The sequence below is a fragment of the Centropristis striata genome, chromosome 1 (assembly GCF_030273125.1).
Source record: "Centropristis striata isolate RG_2023a ecotype Rhode Island chromosome 1, C.striata_1.0, whole genome shotgun sequence".
In the NCBI taxonomy this organism is placed as follows: domain Eukaryota; kingdom Metazoa; phylum Chordata; class Actinopteri; order Perciformes; family Serranidae; genus Centropristis; species Centropristis striata.
This window is the reverse complement of record NC_081517.1, coordinates 36,092,130-36,109,164: the sequence shown is the minus strand read 5'-3', so window position 1 is coordinate 36,109,164 and position 17,035 is coordinate 36,092,130. Positions and strand designations below refer to the sequence as shown.

At 40.2% G+C, this 17,035-nt stretch overlaps 2 protein-coding genes and 2 pseudogenes across 2 annotated transcripts; 3 read left to right on the top strand and 1 right to left on the bottom strand.

The window, feature by feature from the left end:
• Positions 1 to 221: 221 nt before the first annotated feature.
• On the top strand, positions 222 to 589 carry LOC131977304 (histone H2B 1/2-like; annotated as a pseudogene).
• A 2,188-nt stretch (positions 590 to 2,777) lies between these two features.
• Positions 2,778 to 3,406, top strand: LOC131977276 (histone H1-like; annotated as a pseudogene).
• A 3,918-nt stretch (positions 3,407 to 7,324) lies between these two features.
• LOC131977294 (histone H2A) lies at positions 7,325 to 8,026 on the bottom strand. The gene has a single exon (XM_059340532.1). It carries the CDS (start codon positions 7,877 to 7,879, stop codon positions 7,496 to 7,498), a length of 384 nt encoding a protein of 127 aa, XP_059196515.1. The 5' UTR covers positions 7,880 to 8,026; the 3' UTR covers positions 7,325 to 7,495.
• A 143-nt stretch (positions 8,027 to 8,169) lies between these two features.
• Positions 8,170 to 8,832, top strand: LOC131977285 (histone H3). Its single transcript, XM_059340521.1, has one exon. The coding sequence runs from the start codon at positions 8,248 to 8,250 to the stop codon at positions 8,656 to 8,658; it is 411 nt and encodes a 136-aa protein (XP_059196504.1). The 5' UTR covers positions 8,170 to 8,247; the 3' UTR covers positions 8,659 to 8,832.
• The last annotated feature ends 8,203 nt before the right edge of the window (positions 8,833 to 17,035 follow it).

The window sequence follows — 17,035 nt, the reverse complement described above, 5'->3', positions numbered from 1 at the left end:
GCTCCTTCTTTCAAAAAAATCAATGAAGAGAGACGGATTGTTCCCCCTCAGGTGGGAGCAGGGTTGATTGTCTGGGGGTCTGTGGCGCATGCTCAGTCGCGTCTAAAGCTCAGCCAATCCTGTGAGAGCGACAGCACAGCTTAGTTTGCATCAAATGTTTACAAACGCAACATGTCAACGGTGAACAGCCCATACGTTGAAGGAAACTCATCCGAATCATAATGCCTGATACATTGAAAGCGCCCAAGAAGGGCTCAAAGAAAGCCGTATCTAAGGCCGTCAGCAAGACCGGCAAGAAGAAGAGGAGGACCAGGAAGGAGAGCTACGCCATCTACGTGTACAAGGTGCTGAAGCAGGTCCACCCCGACACCGGGATCTCCTCCAAGGCCATGGGCATCATGAACTCGTTTGTGAGCGACATCTTTGAGCTCACAAACTGGTCTCACGTCTGGCTCACTACAACAAGCGCTCCACCATCACTTCCAGAGAGATCCAGACCGCCGTCCGCCTGCTGCTGCCCGGGGAGCTGGCCAAGCACGCCGTGTCTGAGGGCACCAAGGCCGTCACCAAGTACACCAGCTCCAAGTAAACCTGCTGCTCCAACAACAACAACAACAACAACAACAACAACAACAACAACAACAACAACAACAACAACAACAACCCGAAGGCTCTTTTAAGAGCCACACACATCATCTGAAGGGTTGTCCTGTTTTTTTTCTTCTCTCTCCAAGTTTATTTATTTTGCACGTGTAATCAATGGTAGGACACTTGTAAGCAGTGTAGTTATTGTTTAAACGTCTGACTGGAATGAAGATTTATTTATAAACAATTTTTATATGTTGAGAGGTTTAATAATGATCACTCATTAATTTCACTCTTTTCTTCTGAATGAAATGTATATACTATACTATACACTTGTGAAATACTGTATAGAAAATAATTTAAAAGTGTAGAAAGAATACAGAAAAAGCTTTAAAGAAAATATAATAAACTAAAGTGTGCTTTTAGTATGGTGATATAACAGTATAAAAATATGTATTTTCTTGGGTCAGATGTAAAGAAAGCTAACCAACTAGAAACATTATAGGAGTTCTGACACTATTAGGCAACATTTTATAAGATCCTAGTCTTATAAGAAATCAAATATGACATACAGTTTGAGTGTAGAATATGTTCATAGAAAAGAAAAATGCATTACCTGCCAATAGTGGTTGGCCGCCATATGAGAGCAGAACAGCAACGAGTTGGACACAAAGCCAAGTAGTCAGAGGGATCCACTGCTTGACCGCTTACTTCAACAGCCGTTGTTTGTTGTCAACAAAGAACAGAATAGAAAAAAGAGGAGTGTGTTTGTCATGTACAGTACCTTTAATATGTATGTATGCATCAGATTAAAAAAAAAAAAAAAAGCCCATTTCAAATGTTTCATCTTAACTTATTGTACTATTACAGTAAAGGTCTCACTTTACGGTACACTGGTGAGATATGACAAATCATACTTTGTCTTTAACCAGACAGTAAACATATACAGTATATATCAATATGATCAATATGCACACAGCCTGTGCCATCACCCTGCCTTCTTCAAGTCTTATTTTAGGATAAACACTTACATTTATATTACTTTCTAATAATTAAGCAGTCCACTGATATGGGTTTTCGAATGACCAATATTATAGTGTGACGCTAGTCCAATAACCAATATAGTGCTGCTTCTTATCTTAACTATTTGCTCTTTTTTGCACTTTGGATCCACAATCTCATTCTCTCAGTCACTACCTAAAGATCATGACCACAGGTGTACATTCTGTGAGAAAATATTAATTTAAGGCAATTTTATTTGAGAATTGCTTGTTTTAATGTTCTTTATATCCATAGTTGTTTGGTGATCAGACAAAGACACTGGCTGCACATGTTACAAGCTTTATCAGCAAATCCACTCAATATGTGTTCCCCATTAAATTTTAAGTTTAAAACGATTACTTCTCCTTTATTATTTTGCACTTCTATCCCCACTAACACACATCACGAGTTGTCTGAAACTACAGGCCTGATTCCTATCAATGGGTTTGTGATAACAGTTATACTGATAAAAGAAAATAAAGAATGCAGACTAGTTATATCGACTGTAGAGATCAGTGCTACGTTGTATTTAAATTATAATTACATTAAAGTAATCCTCAGAATAACAGAGGAAATGTTCAGAGTGAGCAGCTCTGATTGGAAGTCTGACTAACTGCATTGGGAGTCTCAGCCATCATCAGTGTGTTACCTGCTACCAGAATAACGAGAGCTTATTATAAACTGATTATCAGCAGATGGTTGTTTTTACTTCGAGTCCCTGAACAAACATGTGTACCAGCTGGAAAACCGATTTTGGCGGAGTTCTAGTTCAATTTTAATCATTTTAGAAGAGAAAAGAGGAGGAAAAGTGGCCGAGCGGTGCCGGTCAGGGCGGTGAAGAGGTGAGGTTTGGAGGCTCCACAGACAAAATGCAGAGAGCATCAGAGCTCCACATGAGCTCAATATGAAGAGACACAAGTCCGCTATCAGCCCCTTCACTGCCAGCCTTCAGCACTTGTCATACATTGAATTTTCAGCCTTTTATCAGTGAAGAGAAAACACAAGTAGCACTGTTTTCACAGTGTCCAGACGAGCCCCGGACTGGCTTGAGTCTCCACGGTTCTCATGGTGTGTTTAAGTGCAGCCCCCTGCTCCAAAAGCCCCTCAGTGTCTCCGATCAGTCTGTGGAGTAACAAAGCAAAGAGGAAGTCATGGCAGAACCAGAAACAGCTCCCGCCGCCCCGGCCAAAGCAGCGAAGAAGAAGAAGGTTTCCAAAGCGAGGCCGGCGGGCCCCAGCGTCAGAGACCTCATCGTTGCGGCTGTGGCCGCATGCAAGGAGCGGGGCGGCATGTCTCTGGCCGCCATCAAGAAGGCTCTGGCTGCCGGCGGATACGATGTGGACAAGAATAAGGTCCGCGTCAAGACCGCCATCAAAGCCCTGGTCCTTAAGGGGACTCTGGTGCAGACCAAGGGGATCGGGGCTTCCGGCTCCTTCAAGATGAGTAAGAAGGCCGCCGAGCCTAAAGCCAAGAAGCCCGCAGCCAAGAAAGCCCCCGCTAAAGCCAAGAAGCCCGCAGCCAAGAAACCTGCAGTGGCCAAGAAGCCCAAGAAAGCGGCAACCAAGAAGCCCGCAGCCGCCAAGAAATCTCCCAAGAAGGCCAAGAAACCCGCAGCGGCCAAGAAAGCGGCAAAGAGCCCCAAGAAGTCCACTAAGAGCCCCAAGAAGCCCACCAAGAGCCCCAAGAAGGTGGCAGCCAAAAAGCCTGCAGCCAAGAAAGCCCCGCAAAGAAGGCTGCTGCCAAGCCCAAAGCCAAGAAGGCAGCACCCAAGAAGAAGTGAGCTCTCCTCACTCTCATCACCCAAAGGCTCTTCTAAGAGCCACCACCTCTTCATTAAAGAGCCCTTTTCTTATTTATTATTGACAAAAACACCACACATAACAGCAACAATTATGAATTATAACTTTTCTAATTTTAGAAGGCAAGTACAATGACTGTATTCATATTTCGTTTGATATAATTATAATTAAGATATGAGACTCATTTAGAGTTACTATTTTGACCGTATTGAAAAAGAACAAATCATTAAAATCACATCAGTGAAGCGAGAGATGTTGTGACATGAATATACGTTGAAGTCCACACTTTTCTTATTTCCACATTATTTTTAACAGGATGATTATGATTATTAGTGGTGTGAAATAATTCTCTCATGCTTGCTTTCAGCAACATTTTATCAAACAGTCCCTTGTTCATTTCACATAGCCTACATTAAAGCCAATGTCCAGGAGGATAGCCTATGTGTTTGTTATTTACCAGGGTCTCCAGACATTAACATTTGGTGGAAAGTCATTGCAATTAAAATGATTAACCATGTGGCATATTTCTGTTACAGTTATATAATAGATTTTTTTTTTTACCACGTTATGAATGGCTTAAGTGGCTTTATTATGCCTTTTACTTTTTTTTATAATCCATAAATAACTGACAACAGATCCATCTTTAATATATAATACTGACTATATAATATATATATATATATATATATATATATATATATATATATATATATATATATATATATATATATATATATATATATATATATATATATATATATTAGGGTGCATCAAAAAACACAATTCTTGAATTTTGATATGGCTGGGTGCTAAAAGTGTTCCAATATATGTAGAAACAACACATGCAAAATATTTTCCCAGTACATGATGATTTAGGGGTGCCACCGCACATCTGTTATTGTTGGATAAAGTGGTTAACAGTGCTCAATGGTCGCCGTGGAGATCTGAGTTAAACAATACTAGAGCTCAAGAAAACTGAGGTAATCTTTCTGTTTCAGGTGATCTTTCTGTGTTGGGTATGTATTATTACATATTACCATCATATCTGTAGTTGTGTCTTTGTATACTTATTTATCATAAGTCATTTAAGTCATATTTTTAGGTATTTGGTGCGTTACATCTAGCTAACATTAGCTAGCAACAGTTTGCTAACCACAGTTAGCTATCTATGTTAGCTAAGCTGTTAAGCTTAACATTAACAGTATTCTAGAGTGGACAATGTCATATTCAGGGTATAGATGCCTCATGTTTATTGAGAGTAGCATTGTAGTTGTTACAGTAAATTAACATTTTAAATACAAGTAACGATAAGTTATGATGAAGTTAGACTATGTACAGTTAAAATTTGAGTATCTACTATCACATGACCATAGGCCACTACTACTATTGCCATCACTATAGACCAGTACTCTTATCACATCACCACAGACCAGTAGGGGAGAGTGGGGTAATTTGTGCCAAGGGGAAAGTAGTGCCACCCCTGTTTTCTAGAAAACCATAGAAGAACATGTGACCACATATTTTTGAAGGGGCATCCATTTCACTCATCATGCAAAGAAGGGAGACACATAGCTTGAGAGGTAACCACATTTAAGCTCAAAAAACCTTTTTTTGCCCTCAAAAGTAAAATTTCTATGATGAAGGTTTTTTGATTGCTGTGTTTGAACAATTATAGACAACTTTGAAAACAGTTCACACATGTTTTAGTGCTTTAGTAAGCTACAGCATGAGTCCATACAGTTAGCATGATGCTTGCTCTAAACAGCTGGGGGATGCATTTTTTTCAAAATGGTGGGTCTGGGGTAATTTGTGCCAAAGGGCCTGGGGTAAGTTGTGCCAATGGCACCCTATGATTTTTTTTTTACTATATATTACTTTATTGTATTTTATTATTATTGTACATTGTATTCTTACATTTGATCACTAAAACTATGTGATATTCTTAGTTTTAGACCATCATGCCACGCATGAAGAGATTGATGAAGGAGTCATCCCTAGAGGTGATGTGCTCAAGAAATTACCCAGACCACAAAACTTGGTGGTACAGCCAGAAAGGAGCAGAAGTTCATATTTCCCTGCTGCATTGACATGTAGGATGTTAAGTTGTAAGCCTAGTAGGCTGGATCTGTGAAGTGTAAGACTCAATTAGGTGTTCATGTGACGGTCTTGGCCTTGTTATAGAAAAGTGGCCTTTGATGTTGTTAAAACTTTAAATAAAAGTTAATTTGTATTGAATTTGTCTTGCTTTTATATAGCATTATCATTTGTGAGATTAAAATGATCTGTTTTACTTCAATTATCAATGGCACAATTTACCCCAGTGTATTCTCTGTAATGGCACAACAGGGGCAAGTTTTGCCACAAAACCACTTTTTTTTGTAAAGCTGTATTTCTCAAACAGTTTGTTTAAGATCCAAAGTATTGTTCCCAGGGATGCACAACATCCTAAACTATATGTAGATATCTTAGTTGGAGGCATTACTGTTATCCCCTTGCTTTAAGGGCACTTTCAGTAAAAATTGGCACTACTTACCCCACTCTCCCCTACTCCTATCACATCACCACAGACCAGTACTACTATCACATCACCACAGACCAGTACTCCTATCACATCATAGACTAAAGGCGGCTGTGGCTCAGTTGGTAGTGCAATCGCCCACTGATTGGAAGGTTGGTGGTTCGATCCCTGACCATGGCAGCCACATGTCAAAGTATCCTTGGGCAATACTGAACCCCAAAAGGCCCACGATGCTGCGTTCATCAGTGAATCAACTCAGGTGTCAGGTGGCACTAGTGTGAATGGGTGAAAGGATAAAATCTCTATGTAAGTGCAGTCCATCCATTTACCAATTAGACCACTACTACTATCACCATCCTTGTACACTACTACTATCACATGACTATATAGTTCTGCAGGCAGTTGAGCATGACCTACCAACAGCCAAACATTGCTGCTGCAAATGCAAGCTAATCCCTGGATAGGACGGTTACTCTTGGGTGGCGGGTGGGGAGACATATCTGGGGGGATACGCACTGGCTAGGTTCAGAGTTCAGGTTCCATTTCCTCGCTCTTTCTCCCTGGTGATGTTGTTCAGTGGAGCAGACTCTGGCACAAGTTTAGTTAGTGTCAGCTCTTACATTTAGGCCCTGTTAGTTGCCAATGAGTTAGCCACTAGAGAGGGTGTCTCAGTAACGCCCCTTGTGTTAAGCAATAAAGTCAATTAAACTTTATATGCGTGTCCAACATCCATCACTGCTGCACAAAATTCAGGGTAGGGCCATGTGAACATGTCCCATTGACCTCCATTCATTTTGTCTATTGGACAAATGAATGGAGAATCTTGAAAGTTGAATTCTGGGAAATGTCCTAGTTGCCCAAAGGGCAAACAAACAACTTTTACTTTGATAACCCTATAGAACATGTTAGTGTATAAAAGTTCACTGTACTCAACATTTCCAGGTCAACCTTTTGGCAATTAGACCAAAAATTGCACATTTTTCGAAATTTCACCAAAGTTCATGTGTTAGGTGGCACCCCTAAATCTCAATGGAATTCCTCAAAACTTTGCAAAAGTCATTTTTATGTTAAGTGGAACAAAATGCAATGCCAGCCAAATTGATATTTTGAAATTAAAAATTCCCATTCAAATTTGATGCACCCTAATATATATATATATATATATATATATATATATATATATATATATATATATATATATATATATATATATATATATATATATATATACTAACTATCAGTATTATTTCCTATCAGTATTATTTCCTTTATCAGGATAAATAACGATGAATATTATTTAATCAGACTACTGGTGACAGGTTGCTGTTGATCATCAAACGATCTTACTGGCTGCTGACCTGCCCTGTAAATAAAGAAGCTTTAGTATTAACTCATGTTATTCATGTACTCTGAGCTTTGTCATTTTGTCCTGCTGTCCCCGCATCAGTCAACGAAAGACACATTGAGAAACGCTGTTCTTTATCAGAAGTGTGTGGCTCTTAAAAGAGCCGTTTTGGGGCTGTGGTTCCCAGCAGCTAGTGCGGGTCCAGGTTTATTTCTTGGCCGCCTTCTCGGTCTTCTTGGGCAGCAGAACAGCCTGGATGTTGGGCAGCACGCCGCCCTGAGCGATGGTCACTCCGCCCAGCAGCTTGTTCAGCTCCTCGTCGTTGCGGACAGCCAGCTGCAGGTGACGGGGGATGATCCGGGTCTTCTTGTTGTCGCGGGCAGCGTTTCCAGCCAGCTCCAGGATCTCAGCGGTCAGGTACTCCAGCACAGCCGCCAGGTAGACGGGGGCGCCGGCACCGACGCGCTGAGCGTAGTTTCCTTTGCGCAGCAGCCTGTGGACACGACCCACTGGGAACTGGAGCCCGGCACGGGAGGAGCGGGTCTTTGCCTTTGCTCTGGCTTTGCCACCGGTTTTGCCTCTTCCGCTCATGGTTAGATTTGCTTTCTGAAGTAAAACTCTGATAAAGTGTGTCTCCAGCAGCCGGAGCCTCCTTTATATGTCCGCGGAGCGGCCGGCTGCTGCCGGACCAACCAGAGAAGAGGCTTCCAGCGGAGCAGCACAGGGGGGCAGCTCTCAGTTTTGGCGGGCATTTTCAAATTATTTCCCCCCAATAAGCGGCGCAGATTCGGGCGGGGGTCGCTCCTCTAGGCGGAGCTGAGCTGCAGGAGGAGCCCCTCACCAATCAGGAGCCGGAGGTCTGAAGCAGCGTCACATCTGACAGCCGGTCCCACAGTTTAAGAGCAGCGTGTCTCCTCGTTGAGACTCATCTTATCTCCCGATCAGAGAAAGAAGAAGCCATGGCAAGAACCAAGCAGACCGCCCGTAAATCTACCGGAGGCAAAGCCCCCAGGAAGCAGCTGGCCACCAAGGCTGCCCGTAAGAGCGCCCCGGCCACCGGCGGCGTGAAGAAGCCTCACCGTTACAGGCCCGGTACCGTGGCTCTGAGAGAGATCCGTCGCTACCAGAAATCCACCGAGCTGCTGATCCGCAAGCTGCCCTTCCAGCGCCTGGTCAGAGAAATCGCTCAGGATTTCAAGACCGACCTGCGCTTCCAGAGCTCCGCTGTCATGGCTCTGCAGGAGTCCAGCGAGGCTTACCTGGTCGGCCTGTTTGAGGACACCAACCTGTGCGCCATCCACGCCAAGAGGGTCACCATCATGCCCAAAGACATCCAGCTGGCCCGCCGCATCCGTGGAGAGAGGGCTTAAACTGCCGCTGCTCCACAAAACACAACGGCTCTTTTAAGAGCCACCAACCTCAACTCTAGAGCTCACTGCTCCACAATGACACAGGTTAAATCAATACATTTGTAATTTGATAAAACCTAATTGTATATAAATAAAAGTAAAACGGGCTACATATAAGAAATAGACTGTACAATGCATTTTAGTAGGCTACTATCACGGATACATATACATATACATAACCTAGTTAAAATGATTTTTTTTCTAAAAAGATCACACACTTGTTGTCAATGTTGTTCATTAACCCACATGGAAATAGGACAAAGGCATTATTTTACACAGTAAATCCCATCCAGTTCTTTTTATTTAAATATACTGAAATTAGTTTTCTTTTCATAGTGTGAATACAAAATATTATGGAATTAATTTAATGTTGCTATTGTAAACAGTTAACACATTTAGAAATAGATACTATTGTTATAGTGACTGATCATACAAAATATGCTAAATGTTTTTTTCCTGTAACTAAAGCTACAAAATATATAAATAAGACTGTACTGTATCTCAAATGATTTATTTATTTTCAAAGGAAAGTACAGCTAGAGGGTTTATACATGATGTTGTTGTCTTAAAATAAATCTGGAATACTTTTCACAAAGCTACTCTACATAGAGTTTACATGGTTATTGTGTGTCTTTTAAAAACAACTAATAAACAGACAGTGACTTTTCATGGAAAGTTGGACCATTAACAAAGTGATTTCTTTTAATGGAATACCACCACCATGTTAGCTACCACCATGTGTTAATTTATGGAGCACTGTTATATTTCACTGGAGATTCTGTGAACATGATCTAGAATAAAACTGTTTCCTAGATTACTCGGTTTACATTTAATCAGCCTCGACCGTTTCTGACATTTTAAGGGTTAGTACTGTTTGACATCTTTCAAATTATAATGAAATCTTATTAAGTTATTGTGATACACACAAAATAAGTATTTTGTTGAGATATTGTTGTTATTATTATTATTATTATTATTATTATTATTATTATTATTATTATTATTATTATTATTATTTGGGTTTATTGCAATTGTATTTTATTTTATTTCATTCTGTCTAAGAACAACAAATTACAGAGAAGCACCATAGACAGAAGCACACAATGACATGCTGTTGCGTAAATCGGACGCTGGGTGGCAGCACTGACCAGCAGCGTCACTGGGGCTCGCTTCAATGCCTCGCGGGAACTGGGCTCATAATCCAGATGAATGGAGGATGAGCAACAGTTGTCCTTCTCCGCTGATTTCTGTTATATTTACTTTACAAGTTCGTTACTCACATTTTTATGTGTATTGTAAGCTAAATGCGTGTTAAGTGTGTAAATATTCAAGTCTCATGGTACATTGTAGTTAAGAAAATCGCGTCCAATCTAAAAACCCAACCAAATCCCCAAAAAACCTTTTGTTGCAAGTCTTTCTTGTACGTCCAGTGTACAATTGGTGGGGCGACCTCATAGTCTCAAGCACTGAAACTATAGTTGTTTCCTTTTTCAGAAAAAGTATTGCTATTTGTGGGTTATGGTTGTTTGTGTGAAAATCAGTTGTTGGAGTGATACAATGTCCAAAATGTTTAAGCTTATCGGTTAAAATCAGTTACAGCCTTGGTTAAGGGCGTGCGCACATGGATTATAACGGCAAGTTCCGATGCTTATTTCAGTTTGTGTTCTTGTTGTGTAAATGTGAAATAGTTTAACAACAAGGGAGATTTATTCTGTTATATTAAGTGAACACTTATAATATGTACAGTTATTACAACGGAAATACTCTGATTGTATAAAAATGAGGTGTGTTTGAGGGAGAAGTGTGTGTTATGACTGTGGTCATTATAGTTTAGAAAACTGCGTTTGTATGTGTGCTCGGTATCTTTGTTTTCTTTTTTTATATGCAGATTGGAGTGTGCCATAGCCGTGGTGCGATTGGTGGAGAGGTTCCACGCCTGGGTCGGGATTGGCTGCAGCCGGAATCACATGGTTTAAAGGGAGCCAAGATGGCGGCCGTCGGTGGCAGCAGGTATTTCCCCATCCTCCTCGTCTCCTAACCGGTTCAAACTTTCGTTTGAGTTAAACTTGTGGTTTTGGATATAATTCCCTTATTTGAGCAGTGAGGGTGGGCTGCCAGGTTTTATTTTCTGGTTCTCTTGTTTAAGTAGGTAGGGAGGTAAGATTTTGTAACTTTTGTTTTCTCAGGTAAATTTCTTATTTTTAAGACGGGATTGTTTGGTTTGTTATTTTTGCTTTAGCCCACCCCTAAATTGAGGAATGTTTGTATTTACTTAAGTTATTGTTGTAAATAAATACTAACTACTCTTCAAACTAATCTTTGTTTGTGGCTACTTGGGAGATGGGGCCTTTTCATGTTGTGCTCTAGGCCCCCTAGACTGGGGCATAATATCTGATTGATGATAGATAGGCTGGATTACATGATTAAAAGGTAAAATGTTAATTTTTGGTCCGATACAAATGTTGAGTTTATTTTCTTGGAAATATGTAAAAATAGACATTAGTGTGAATGTTGTCCAAATGTGGTTATAACCAGTGCTTCAATGCAGACAAAATAACTGAAATAATTCAGGACTGCAGTGAAAAAATTAAAATGAATATGTAAATAAATATAATCCAGATGAATGGATAATGAGCAACAGTTGTCCTGCTTCGCTGATTTCTGTGTTATGTTTCCAGAGCACTCCTATCAGAGGATTATCAACCTAATTATCTAAGTATCACCTAACATTAGGCACATATTAGTGCCATTAAATGTGGGGTATTAGCTACAGGATAAGTTTTATATAAGAACAAAACACTCAAACTGTAGCATGTTATGGATCTGATGTGGCATGTAGGCCTATTTGATTTAAAATAAGACTAATAACGTATAAAGCAGTGTTTCATGTTAGTGTATATTTTGGTATAAAAGTTTATTATCATATTGGATCTTTTATGGCATTATATGCAATTTTTGATGGAGCAAAATTTGATGTCTAATTAAGGCATAAATGTGCTATAACTGTCTGAGCAAGGACAAAATTTCAAGTTAGCCATAACTTTTTTTAAAAGTGGTTTTCTCTTATTTGTAAGAACAGTGATGCACGATTACACATTTAACATATTCACCCCATTGACAAATTTGTAACAATTCAAGCCTGGTTAGGTGGGCATGGAAATAATATCAGTAAATGTGCTTTTATAAGCTGCACTCTAAAACAGCAAGTTTAGGCTATTTATAGAACAATTGATAGACATTGCTACCTCCAAGTGCTTTACAGTTACCTTGATGAGGAAAGCATGTAAAAAAAAAAAAAAAACACAAACAACTCATTTACTACGCATAAAATTACAAACAGGATAACCCTTCAGATGATATGTGTGACTTCATGATGCCCATGGCCTTGGAGGAGATGCCGGTGTCGGGGTGGACCTGCTTCAGCACCTTGTACACGTAGATGGCGTAGCTCTCCTTCCTGGTCCTCCTCTTCTTCTTGCCGGTCTTGCTGACGGCCTTAGATATGCCTTTCTTTGAGCCCTTCTTGGGCGCTTTCAATGTATCAGGCATGGGGACTTCGGATGAGTTTCCTTCAACGTATGGGCTGTTCACCGTTGACATGTTGCATTTGTAAACATTTGATGCAAACTAAGCTGTGCTGTCGCTCTCACAGGATTGGCTGAGCTTTAGACGCGACTGAGCATGCGCCACACAAGAGACCGCCTGACAATCAACCCTGCTCCCACCTGAGGGGGAACAATCCGTCTTTCTTCATTGATTTTTATGAAAGAAGGAGCCTCCTTGTCAAAACATAAGTCTGTATGTGTATTCAATACAAATCTATGACACAGTGTGTGAGTCACAGTGAGTGTTTGTGATGTCGGCAAATTACCTGTCAGGTGACAAATGAACTAAGAACCGTGAAAGGATGTCTACCATGGAGATATTATTGGATCTATTTCATATTAATTTGATTCAAATGACTGCAGAGATTGATGGACTTTATTGAGCAACAGTGCAAAGATTTACAGACACACAGTAATGGAGCAAGTCTTTTTAAAGGAGGATGGTTGGAAGGCTCTAAAGTCTCAGGTGGAACATCTCTGTTGGTTGTTGAACGGAGATAGGGAGGGGCGCCCTGAGTTTGGGAGAGCAGCAGGAGCTGAATGTGCAGGATGTGAAGGAGGAATAAGCGTCTCTGGTACATCACCTCCCTGAAGAAGGAAGTGTCCTCACAGACCTTGATCGGCTAGATCTGGAGGTCTGTGAGGTCAGAAGGTTCCTGGAGAAAACCACAAAGAAAATATATTGAATTAAAATATCATGCATCACCAAACCACCATTTTAAGACTCTTCAAAGGTCAGATGATTCATCACTCCAACTTTTTTCCAAATTACAGTTTTTTTACTTTTGCACATTCTTCTCTTCTTGACTGTCCAACATTCGGCTCAAAAGGGGCACAGTGGTTGAAACCCAAAACAAATTTATTTTGGCAACTTTTCTTTTAAAGAATATACACCAAGAAGCATTTCATTAAAAGTAAATTCAATTTCAACCCCAACATTGACTCAAACAACATACAGAGTTATGCACATACAAACAAAAGCACACACTCACAAAGACACATACCTGCTCTTCTTCTTCTTCATCCATAAAATGGATTCTGACGAATTGATCCATAGCAATTACACGTCCATCGTAGTTGGTACATCTCTTCTGTTTCAAATAGAAAAAAAGGGATATTTCAGATAATAACTTTGGGAAAAAAATCTTTATTTATTCTAGTTGGATTTGGGTTGAAATGCTCTCGGTAGATACTGGTGAATACAAACTTAATGAGTCCCAAAATGTACTTCCATTAGGACAACAAACTGCAGAGAAATTATAGTCTGAGTCAGTCTTGAGTCCCCAGTGTTCGAGTCAAGGTCGCCAAAGAAGAGCCTGAGTCGAGTCCGAGTCGAGTCATCAATACCGGAGTTCAAGTCCGAGCCCAATCCCGAGTAGTGTTTAAGTCCAAGTCACCAATGACCAGAATGACCATTCGGTCATTTTGAGAACTGTACCATCCTGGACTTGTGTAGCTTTCTAACACTTTTGTTGTTTACCTTATGTCACCTGGTCTCTTATGATATGATATCCCCCTATACTACCACCGAACCCAACATCTTTGACCCGTGGTTGAGTCACATTTGAAGCTACTGTTGCTTCAGTTAGCATGCTTAGCTTTTCTGGGTGCAACCGTGACAAGTGTCAATTATAATTTCGACATTGTCCCAGTCTTCACCTCAATCAGGTGCCCACGTCCTGCTTGTACCAAATATGCTCAAGTCTGAGTACAGTACAACATCACTCCCTTTTAAGTGATATTGTTTTATTAATCCATTAAGTTAGAATAATTAAAAATAAAATACCTCCATGTCTTCGTTTAAGATCATCTATCCTGCTGCTCAATTCATTGATTCCTTTTTGGAGATGGTCTCGTTCTTTGGCCAGATTGTTGTAACTGGCCTGTAACTGGTCTTGTTCTTTGGTCAGGTTGTTGTAACTGCTCTTCAACTGGTTTCTTTCCTCAGTCACATTGTTGTAACTGGTCTTTAACCGGACCATCTCAGTTTTCCACTCTGAGTTGCTTTTGGAAGCTGTGTGACACATCGAGAACAAAACAAAAAATAAATAGTGTTAACCAGCATCACCAGCTTCATGTTCAATCAGCACGCTAACAAACTACTCACACAGGCCAACAGAAGTTATGAGTCCGATCAGAAGCACGAGACACAGCAGAGCCAGAAACATGGCAGCAGCTTTGCAGGAACTCTTCTTCACATCTTCAGCACCTGAAGGTAGAAGTCAGTTTTTGTCATGTGTTTGTTCCTCAATGTAAAATCAACATATTCATATATTATTGTTCATTTTGTAGTACACATGTAGAGACCCCCTGATGCTACCTAAATTCCTCTTTGTTTTCTGACTTTGTTCTGCCACCGTCATTTATGGTCAAACATCTGCTCTGAAAAGTCAAATATCTGTTGTGAATAAGGTCTATTAGCCAAGTTTCACAGAGCTGCCCTTGTGGCTGTATAAAAAAAAATATCTTTATCTTTTTTTTATCTACGAGATGTTTTATGTTTAGATGTTATTCCAAAGTTCATTAGTAACAAGTTAAAACACATCAATTAGAGCAAACCAGACTCTATCCCTTCATTTAATCCATGTTTGAGAAAATAACGTCTTGCATGTGTTCATTACCTGAGAGTGCAGGTCCAGATCCTTTTTTTTCCAGATTGTGGAACGACACATTTTCATAAATACTTTCTGAACTGTTATCCAAACTCCTCCTTTTGGCAGGATAACCTGCTGGTCCCTCGTGATTGACATAAACATCCATCAGTTGATCCTTGACGTTCGGCTGAATCGACTACAGTTTGGTCCTCAATCTCACAAAGTGTTGAAAGTGTGTTTCTGAAGTGGCAAATTATCTTTTTGAACAGTTCTCAGACAAAGTGACAAACATAGTAACACAGATGGCACCAAACTATTTACGCATGTGGTTCTTTGCTTACATAACAGGAAACTGAGGGCTGGTGATTAATTATTTTAGGTGACCACTTTTATCTGACATGCAGCTGCATGATGGTGCTTCCCATTTTTTTCGACAGACAGTGTTAGAAAAATTGCATGAGGAAACCTTGAAAATTGAATAATCCGACACCAACTGAGAATCCTCACCATTTTTTTGCGCAGATCGTTGATGGGGAATGATGAGCAGGAGGACGTCCAAGTTCTGAGTTTAACATAATTTTATTACAATACGTCAAAAAATGTGCAGTTACAGAGCTCTGGGTCCAAAACTACATGTCCCTGATACACACAGACGGGTTTCAGTTCGTGAAGACTGAACCCCGTCCTTTCCCTACGAACCCATTAAATCCCAACAATTGTTTACTAAACATGCTGGTAGATTTCTTCCAGGAAGTTCCGCCTTCTTCATCCACTGATTCGTCAGTCTTAATCAATACAAGGACACGTCATGCCACCTGGGCAACAATCTTGCTGCCCGGAACAAGGCCGTGCCCTGACCTGCTAACAAACTTGTTAGGACAAACATTCTGCCTTGTTATGTCTTACAGAGGTATAACAGGAGCCCACTGTCTTACATGGATTCTAAAGTCTAAAAAATATGAAACATAAAATATATTCTTTGTGATTATAGAATCTTAATCAGTTTAAGCAAATGAAATATACGTAATCAAAGTAATCACAGTTTCTAAATCAACATTAACACACAAACATAATCATTGTATCAAAATCATATTGCCTGATTAATTACCAAGGTTGACCTTTGATAGTGACCTGCGTTACGCACAGAGACAGACAACAGAGACAGACAACAGAGACAGACAACAGAGACAGACACCAGGGAATCACAAGAAGAAGAAGCAGAATAATATAAATGATGGACGCTTAGCACTTTGTATTGTATTGTAATTATCCAAAGTCATTGTGCAGTGATTTCCTCTACTTTCTTTCCTTTGATAAAACGCATTTGATCCATGACCTCCTATTACTTTTTGTTCCCTATAGCTGCGTTATTTTTCATATAAATGCAAAATCACAGTGGGACTGGTCAGAGCAAAACAGAGTGCTTCTGAGTGTGTTTAGCAGAAGTGAGAAAACATGTCTGACAAAATCTACATCGAGCCAGACCTCACTAAAAAAGTTAGATTTCAAACCGGTAAGAAGGAGGACAGAAACGCAGACGACTATGAAGAAATTGACAGTGAGAGGATTTATCAGAACTGCTGGGCAGAAGAGAGCACGCCACAGGACAAATCAGACCACAAATCAGACAACAAGCCAGACGACAAATCAGAGGACAACACTATTCAGGACCAGCAGCAAAGTATCTATCTGTCTGTCTCTCTCATATGTCCTACGTACATCGAACATTGTTTTTACCGTAAAACTTGATAGATGAGTGACAAACTGGACATAAAAACATTATCTATCCTATAAGATAGCTAAAACCAACTCTTAATTGTTAACTTTTAATGAAGCAGAACAGAATATCTCCTTTTTAAATGCAAATTCTGACCATAGTGACTAATTGTTTAAAAAAATGATTTGTGCCCGCAGTCTCTTCAGTCAATGTGAGTCCAGGAAAGAGGACTTGTCTCGGAGCTGCTGCAGTGTTTCTGGGGCTTCTGTGTCTTCTCCTCCTGGTGGCCGTCATTGTCCTGGTGGTCCTATGTGAGTTTTATGAATGAATCTATTCTGACTGATGGTTGTGACACAGTAACCATATGCATATATGATGTAAGTGATCCTTTTGCTTTACTTATGCTGGATCATTGTTTTGTC